Consider the following 9,133-nt stretch of genomic DNA (forward strand, 5'->3'; position numbering starts at 1 on the left):
ATTTTTGGTGTAAAATCCATTTAAAATGTTTGATGTTGGTTCAAAATTGTGTATTTTTGTGAAAACATTTACGGTTAATGCATTGTAAACAGCCAACTTCTGATTATTCTGTAAATTTGATGTTTATTTGTTTTGTTTTTATACAAGAGGATTGCATGTTGATCCTTCATCCTAAATTTTAACTAAAAAAATAATAATGAAGTGTTTAAAATGTGTCCAGACATCTACTAAATAGCATATAAATATGAGAAATGGAAAATATTTCATGACCTTATACAAAATGACCTATAATTTCAAAAAAAAAAACGTTTATTCTGCATCATTTGTTTAAAAGGGTACGTATCACAGCTTCTTGTCAGGGTTAAAAGTACATTCATCTCAAAAAATAACTTTAAAAACACATTAGAATAAAAATGAAAGCACGATATTGCTAAAAGTTAAAAAAACCGACATGTATCAATTCAGTAAAGTCCTTGTCGCAGATGTAGGTCGGATTAGCGGAAAGCACCTGCCCGGGGGTCTTCTAGATTTCAGAGCTCTGCGTGTTCTTGGTGACCGAAGACGTGTACGTGTTGTTCCTCCTGGAGTACTTCATGGCACTGAAGGAGACTTTCATCCTGCCCACTGTCCTCTCGCTCCTGCACAGGAACGTGTTCTTCACATGCTCCCTGAAGTCCTCGGAGATGAAGTAGTAGATGAAAGGGTCCAGGCAGCTGTTCATACTGGCCAGGCACAGCGTGGTGAGGTAGAACCCGTACAGCGTGTTCTCCGTCTCCCCCAGCAGGAGGGTGTAGTGCACCAGCAGCATGATGTTACTGGGGGCAAAGCAGACGATGAACATGACCAGGACGGTGATGATCAAGACCACTGCCTTCTGGCGCTTCTTGGCGATGGTCGGATCGGCCATGGTGTTCCTGAGAGCCTTGAGCATGAAGATGTAGGAGACGACGCACACCACAGTGGGAAGCACAAACCCCACCAATCCCATTGTCACAAAGTAGCCCGCAGCTATACTTCTTTGGCTGAGCTTGGTGACGTCGTGGCAGGTGAGGATGTTTAGGCCGATCACGGAGACCGTCTGGTCGTACATGTAGAGGGGGATGGTGAGGAGCCAGATCGTCACCCAGATGACGGTTGACACCAAAATGGCAATGCGGTTGCTCCTCATGCGCTTCGACAGAGGATCCACCACGGCCCAGTAGCGCTGGGCACTAATGCAGGCGATAAAGGCGATGGAGCCGTACATGTTGGCGTAGAAAAACCCCACCAGAACCTCGCAGAACCCATCGCCGAAGGTCCAGTTGTTGCCGTTGAAGTGGTACGCAATTTTTAGCGGGATCCAGACGACAAACATGAGGTCGGCAAGGGCCAGGTTGGCCATGTAGATGGAAGACGGGTGCTTGCTCTTGATTCTGAAGAGGAACACCCAGAGCGCCAAGGCGTTGGTGGGCAGCGCCACAGCAAAGACGATGATGTAGATGATCGGGAGGAAGACTGTGGTCAGGCGGCTCTTCAGGACCCCCAGGGCTACGGGTCCCAGTATCACACCTGCATTTGTTTCCACTCCTGGGAGGCCTCTGGTTTCTGTTAAAAGCACAAGAAACAAAGGAACACAACGTGTTGACTCTAGGAAAGACCCGAAGCTCTGGTTTGTCCACTGCAGACTGGCCTAAAGCCTGCTGTGGACAGAGTTACAGCCCCATGTGGCCTTCGCAGGTTCGGATGGTTCAGGCCACCAAAAATCTAATGTGCAGCTAAGGGGAGAATGTCACGCTTTCAAAGCAGACAGCTTTTTTAAATTATCCAGCAGAGCAACATGGAAACACGTAAAATACGTCATTAGATAGATCCTGTGTCAAGCAAGCACATATTCCCACAGCAGACGTCTGCAAGTCTAGTCTGTAAGCCACAGGTGTCTCTGTTCCATAAACAACTCAGCAAAGAAGAGAAAACAGAGACCAGAAATCCCAGATATCTGGCAATGCAAGCACATTTCACTTTGCACCAAGCAAACATAGTTCAGAATGCAATCATAATACATGGATTCAAGTAAATGCATAAATAAAAAGCATGTAAATATAACAGAATCCCTGATCACCTCTACAACAGAGAAGTCAATGTCATTCAGGAGAGGAAGAATGGCCTCAAAACACAAGCGAGCCTCGGAGTTTTGGAGTCAAACAAAGCGGCAACCGGCTCCGAACTCCATCCAAAGCAAGCAGGAATGTAACGGAAAGCAGGAAAACCGTCGTTACCGGTGGCATTGTTCCCCGTCAGGCTCGTCTGCGTCCAGCACAGCAGCAGAAGCAGCTGAAGCCACCGCGACCCGGCACCCATGGCTGCGGACAGAAACTGAGCGACGGAGGGCGCGGCTCCTCCTAAAAAAACGGCTGCTTTCCCCCGCGCGCCCAGAGCACCTGAGTGACGTCATGCGGTCAGCTGAGCGTGAGTCGGCTGCAGCCACAAATCCCGAGGGGGGCGTGGTGACTTTCGCGTCGGTTTTCTTGAGAATGATTGAGCAACAGCAGATTGCAGGTACGGCAAGCCTAATGACCTAAAAACACCCAGCATTTCACTTCTCAAAGCAAGACTGAAAAATGAAAAATGATTATTTATTTATAAAAAAAGTAAAAATAAAATAAACTTCCAACTCTTCACAAATAATGTGAATTTACATCTTTGCAATATCTGGTACGATTCCTGTTTTTTTGAGTCTGAAATACAGTGAATTACAATTCCAGTTTTTTGTGTGAGTTGTATTGACAGCTGTAAATGATTAAATTGGACTTATTTTGAATGTGGTTTTGATAAGAGTGTAGCTTCTTTTTTGCCTTTGAGACCCAATAGAGGTACTGAAGGGTAAACATTTGCTCAGCTGTCAGCCTGCTGGAAATCAAGTAATAAAGAAAAAATAAATGAATTTGGTGGGTTTACCTCTGTTTTTTAGGGTAGTCAGTAAGTTGTCCAGAAATTCCAGCTTGTTGCTGATACAGAATTTTACATGTGGGCCTTAAAAGGGCTTTAATGCAGTTTATTTAGACTTCAGAATCAAATAATGAAGAGGAAAAAAGTTATTTCTACTGCGCTTAACATGTGAGTTTTTTTGCACATCTATCTTTCAGAGGAGAAAAGATTCTGGTTTTTGCTTTAACGGTATTCTACCGCCCCCTACTGGGCTGAAAAGCAAAGGACAGGCCAACAGTTTCAGCCGCCACACCTTGAGTTCCAATAAAAAAGAATTTCCCTCTTTTTTGGTTGATTTCTGATAAATTTGTCATGTATATGTAACAAGGAAACCCTTAAAAAAGATTTTAAGAGGTCCCAACTACTATGTCATATGTGAAAATTGGATAAACTGTAAATTACCCCAACTAGGCCGACTTAAATAACTCAGGACAGATGCAGGTCAAACCACAATCAGATGTGTTGAGATAGAAAAACATTTAAACAGAAAGTGTCTGATAAAATCAACGACATGAGTCAGCCTCAACCACACAAAATGACACTTTAGATAATCACTGTAAGATCAAGGCAGAATTAAGACCCCAGGGGCTCTTAAGTGGAAGAGAGGGAGGGCCTTTTAAAGAATATTTAAACTTTAGTTTTTCCCTGTGAAATAAGTGAGTCGCACTTTTTGGGCTGTGGAACTAACTGTGGCTATACAGAATCCTAAAAGCAGGAGGTAATTCTCCACCTCAAAGACCCACTCTAATGAAAATTGTTCTCTTCATACATTCTTGTGGCGGTTCTCTGATGATGGAGGACATATATAAAGAAAAGTAAGCTTAAAATTGAATTTCTGAGTATTTCTTTGCGCTAACCACGGCACCACCATGCACTCCAACTTTAGAGAGAACAATAAATGTGAACAGTTGATCAAAAACGACCCCCTCAGTAAGTACGTTTTTTTAAATCCAACTGTGCAGCTGCTGCAGTTCATTTGTTCCACAGCTCCACTCAAACTATGGGTGGAAATGCTGAAGCTGCAGAATAATCCTGTTTAGTTGAAGACAATGAAAAATAAAATAAATCACACAGAGAGTAGAAAGCATTTATTAAAAGGTAAAACTGCAAAAATATAAAATAAAAAAATAAGAAATAGGCATTTACAGAGAGCCTTCCCTTGGTAATATAAGTGCTAAATTCGAAGGCCGGCTTATCTGCAAAAAGGGGAGCAGTTTCCTTCCTTTAACTAACATCATATTTAGCAAAAACTCAGATGGAGAGCAAAGCCAGAAGCCTGTGATGCACGCCTTTCTAATCTAAATGTCCTTCCTGCTTTAGCCTTTACTTCATTTAGTGTCATGAGCTCAGAATAGTTGCTTGTCTTTGTCGTGGAATAAAAGCATCCGCTGAAGGGGGCCCATGCAATCGCTTCATAAAATCGCTGTCAGTTTTTTTTAAAGGGTAAAAAATAACTCATTGGTCACACCAGCAGCTTCCTGTACTGGCTGTTGAGACCTTCCTCCCGAATGTCTGTTTTCACAATTGAAGAGTTCAGCTTGGAGCTTTCTGTGGTGCTAGATTTGAGAATGGCTCTTTTGCTGGATCTACACGAATCCGAGCTGGAGTGGGAGATGGCGCGCCTGTCCTTGATCTTCTCGCACGTCAGCAGGCCCGAGAGTTGCCTCTGGCACTGCGACGACCCAAAGTAGTAGACGAGTGGATCCAGGACGCAGTTCAGACTTCCCAAGCACATAAAGAGCAGGTACAGTCCGTAGGATCCATCCGGAGTGTCCCGGTCCTTCTCCAGTTCCCTGTCAAACAGCAGGTAGTGAGCCAGCAGCAGGCAGTTTGTGGGCATGAAGCACAGCAGGAAGATCACCAGCACCACCAGAACCATCACCACCGCTCGGCTTCTCCTGCGAGAGTTTCCTGGAATGCCCCCGGGAACGCTGCTCAGGCTCCAAACCACCCGAAAGTAGGACACCACCGTGACCAGCAGAGGGAGGAAGAAGAGGGCACAGCAGAGGATGATGAAATACAGCCTGAGCCACGCCATGCTTTCTGAACCCTGGACATCGTGACAGGTGGTGATGTTCAGGTCTGGGAGGTCAAAGGTCTGCTTGGAGATCACCAGAGGGATTGAGCCAGCCAAGGATAAGATCCACATGCTTATGCAGGCTTTGACAGAGTTTTGAGGCCTCCTCCAACTCAGGGAGTCGATGGGGTAGACCACAGCGAGAAGCCGGTCTACGCTGATGCATGCAATCAGCAGGACGGAGCAGTACATGTTCCAGTAGAAAGCCGCCGTCACCCCGCGGCACATGATCTCACCAAATCTCCAGTTGTTGCCTTCAAAGTGGTAGGAGATCTTAAAGGGGAGCAGGAGGGCAAAAAGCAGATCTGTGGCGGCCAGGTTCAGCATGTAGATAGCCGCCGGCTTTTTGGGCCGGATCCCCCGAGCGAAAGCCAGAACCGCCAAGATGTTTATGGGCACGCTGATGCAGCACACCAGCGTGTAGAAAGAAGGGATGAGGATCGTGGAGACGGAGCCGGTGAGGAACAGCTGAGCGTCTTCTGACAGGCTCAGCCGGTATTGTGTGGCCCTTACAGTTTGATTCCTGCTGGAGGGACTGGATTTGCTTGTTTCTAGTCCAATAATTACGTTAACGTCTATGGGTTCATCTGTGACGGGATCTCGAAAGACGACAAAAGTCCTCGGACTGGAGCCTGAAGAGAGAAAACACTAAAGCGTCAGCATAAACCAAGACACTGATGATAAATGAATGTGTTCCGATTTAATTCAGGATGTATGGCACACTAATTACTTTTACATTTCTATAGTTCCAACTTTCTAAATATATAATACGATCATAAAAAAAACCCTAAACATTTTAACCATGCAGGAAAATAATAAACAAAAATCTTCAAGCTAAAAACCATTAAAAAAATCAAATTGAAAATTAAAAAACAAACTAATTAATAACAAATTATGATTTAAGATTTTGTGAAGGTTTTTGTTTTGTTTTTAAGTTAAATAAAGTTATGTAAATCACTTTGTATCAGTAATGTTTTAAAAATAAAGTTTAATTTTATTCAAACGTTATTGCTAAAAGAATTGTTTCCAGGCCAATGTTTTAGATTTTATTTTTATTAATGTTTAAGCAATGCGTAGAGACAAATAAAAACGCGACACATTTTACGACAGAAAAAACCAAACATTTTTCGTACCGTTTTTTAGCGCACGCGACGTTGCGCAGCCGCAAACCAGCAGTAGCAGCAAACATTTCCAAGACGTCGAGAACATTCCGCCGGTGGAAAAAGTCCGCTTGGAGTGTGAAAGAAACCCGGGAATCAGACGAAGGTGTTCGCCCCTGCGTGTCCTCTCTCCAGGCTTCTTCCCCCGCTGCTGCCGCTGCACCACAGCCGTCAGCCTCTCAATGTGCGCGGGTTTGGTTCCGCCCAAAGACTCGCCGGCCAGAACGGCCGCCCTCACCAATCAGCTTCAGCCTCCGCAGATGCCTTTCCTCTGAGGTCAGTGTTCCCGTCACAGGACATTATCCGCACGTAAAACAGCCAGATGAGACTAAACAGAAACAAAAAAGTTATTTTGACTGACAGTATTCTCTTTCATTGGGGGGAGATGTAAACAATTTATTTCATCTGATAATTTAAAGATAACCTGACAAGTCAATGATGGAAGTGTTTCTGTGTGATAAAACAGAGCTATGTCTGAATTCCTTCACTACTCATTGTACAGTGCACTATGTTGTAGTCCAGTCCGAATCTAGTGGTGTGTCCAAATTCCAGGGGTGCATCCCTCAATGGCCTTCCTGGGCGACCTCGGCGGGGTCATTCGTCCAACGCATAGGCCGGATTTTTACGGCTGTGAACTTGGATGAGTCTAGCCTTTAGATCAGGGGTCCCCAAATCCAGGCCTCGAGGGCCGGCTTCCTGCTTGTTTTCCACAAATCCTGCTTTATCCGCTGCTGATAACCTGGATCTGGTGTGTTTAGCCAATAAGGAGCTTCAATGGCAGGTTGGTTGGAAGACATGTAGGACACCCGGCCCTCGAGGCCTAGGATTGGGCACCCCGTCTTTAGATCATTCCAGTCGTTACATCGGCGAATAAATGAAGTAATGGCTAAAACAGGAAGGAAATTTTAGATTAGATAGGCATCCATCTCATGAGTTTTGGTCTCAGAAAACGGTGCATTAAAGCAACAGTCTTTGTTTACAATCTTCAAACTACAGATTCTCAGTTGATTTTTAATTTCTTAAACTGGATTCTTCAAATTGTTTTTTTTAACCACTTACCACTCCATTTGCTCCCTGACTTGCTCTGTTCCTGTGGCAAACTAATGCGACATACACACCGGGCATGTGATGTGCGTTCAAGAACGCGCTCAAAGTGGGTTCTTGAACACGCTATTAGCACATGGTGTTCATACTGATGTTGCACCCTCTTGAATGATGATAATTCAGGCGTACACGAGTTTGTGAAATATCTTTAACCTTTCTTCGTTTACAATCTTTGCTCGGACCTTACGACTTTGACCATCAAACGTTTGCCTTTTTCCTTTACTCCATCTGAACTCCCCCTAGTGCCCACACACTAAAACATCTCATTTCAGGACCCCTTAGCTGTCCAAACTGCCTGATTCTCAATATCCCTGCGCTGTACATACGTAAATCAGGGAGCCAGTTTAGCTCGTGCTGGTTTGCGGCGCCTTCCGTCCGTGAAACCCGGGTTCGACTCCAGGCTGCTCCCTGTTCCCTTCTCTACCTCTGCCGGTTCCAAGCCCGGTTTGAGAAGGTTGCGTCAGGAAGGGCATCCGGCGTAAAAACATTGCCAAATTTACCATGCGACTCGTTCGCTGTGGCGACCCCTGATGGGAGAAGCCGAAAGAGGAAGAAGTACATACGTAAATCACATTGGGTCACATGTGGTCATATGTGGCTGGACTGTTGCTACTCGATACTATTGCATGTAATCACAGTTGGAGGAGGCTTGATGCGAAATGTTGGAGTGGTGCAAATCTAGTGAATCTTGTTCCAGGCTTTTCCTTTCACTGCTATATTTCAATATATGAAAGAGTTGGTGTCATATATTTCCAGCCGAAACACAAACCGCAATTATTAATTTCTCCCCTATGATCAATTTTCAAACGTTTGGTATTTCCATTGATTAAAAGGGACACCATCCATACGTCACTACCAAATCCAAGTGCCCGATTGGTCAAAGGTCAACTGGTTTTACTTTTGACACACGTTTTGCACAAGCCAGAAGAGTCACACAAACGCGAAAGTTTTGAACCCTGAAGCCTGAAACATGCACATATGTCTGTTTACATAGACTTTACATTGGAAGTGATTGCTTGTATGTGCATTGCCCAGGCCGGTATGAACAAAACATAAGAGGTTTGCTGGACCTTTCTTTTAAATGCATAATTCTTAGTCTACAGACAGCTTCATGTTCAGACAAGAAGAGATAAATACTTCATATTTGTTTTTTTGTTTTTTGATGATTCACTAGCGCTAATGTTTCCTGTTTTGACTTTTTTGCTACTTTTTTTAACAACAAGCCCATTTCTCTCTCTTCTTTGAAGACATGATGTATACAGTACACAGGCAAATGTATCTACCATATGTCGAATGTCTATATTTACTTTCCATTATTTGAATAGGGGCTAGGTAAATTGGTTTATCCAAATGTTAACAACATTTCTTTTTAAGATAAATTGTGTTTTCACAGTACAGTACTTGTGGAGCTCCTGGTAGAAAGAGGAGTGGATCAGATAAAAAAAAATAGTTCAGAAATGCTATGACTAAATAGAAATGTTCTTTTTCTTTGTGAGAGGAAAGCACATGTTTCTCACCCTGATGAGGCATTTTAGGGTGGGGGCAGTCTGACTTGTTTATTTATGAGCCCTTTATCCCCCGAGACTCTTTGTCCGTGCTCACAGACTGCCAGACTGATCTGATCTTCCCAGGCAAACATGTTCGTTTCTCTCCTCTTTAACACAAACATATGAAAAATCTACTGCAAAACTACATTAAAACATGAAATTATTTTATCATGAACAAAAAAAACTTGACACATATTTAAATATTTATCATCAGTTGTTGCATCTTTGATATGATAAACCAGGTTGATGGTTTTCTCCCAAGTCATGGTTCTCCTTGAGCG

The 9,133-nt window shown here is 43.8% G+C and overlaps 2 protein-coding genes across 2 annotated transcripts; both read right to left on the reverse strand.

Annotated features, from left to right (window-relative positions):
- Nucleotides 1-291: 291 nt before the first annotated feature.
- LOC101167884 (proteinase-activated receptor 2) lies at nt 292-2,512 on the reverse strand. Its single transcript, XM_004074640.5, has 2 exons — nt 2,256-2,512; nt 292-1,584 (listed from the first exon to the last, which is right to left on the reverse strand). Exons 1-2 carry the CDS (start codon nt 2,335-2,337, stop codon nt 524-526), a joined length of 1,143 nt encoding a protein of 380 aa, XP_004074688.1. The 5' UTR covers nt 2,338-2,512; the 3' UTR covers nt 292-523.
- Nucleotides 2,513-4,037: 1,525 nt separating this feature from the next.
- Nucleotides 4,038-6,489, reverse strand: LOC101167634 (proteinase-activated receptor 1-like). The gene is made up of 2 exons (XM_004074639.4): nt 6,175-6,489; nt 4,038-5,673 (listed from the first exon to the last, which is right to left on the reverse strand). The coding sequence occupies exons 1-2, from the start codon at nt 6,248-6,250 to the stop codon at nt 4,427-4,429; spliced, it is 1,323 nt and encodes a 440-aa protein (XP_004074687.1). The 5' UTR covers nt 6,251-6,489; the 3' UTR covers nt 4,038-4,426.
- Nucleotides 6,490-9,133: the final 2,644 nt, after the last annotated feature.

The sequence above is a fragment of the Oryzias latipes genome, chromosome 12, assembly GCF_053564925.1.
Source record: "Oryzias latipes strain Hd-rR chromosome 12, Olatipes_Hd-rR_3.1".
Lineage (NCBI taxonomy): Eukaryota > Metazoa > Chordata > Actinopteri > Beloniformes > Adrianichthyidae > Oryzias > Oryzias latipes.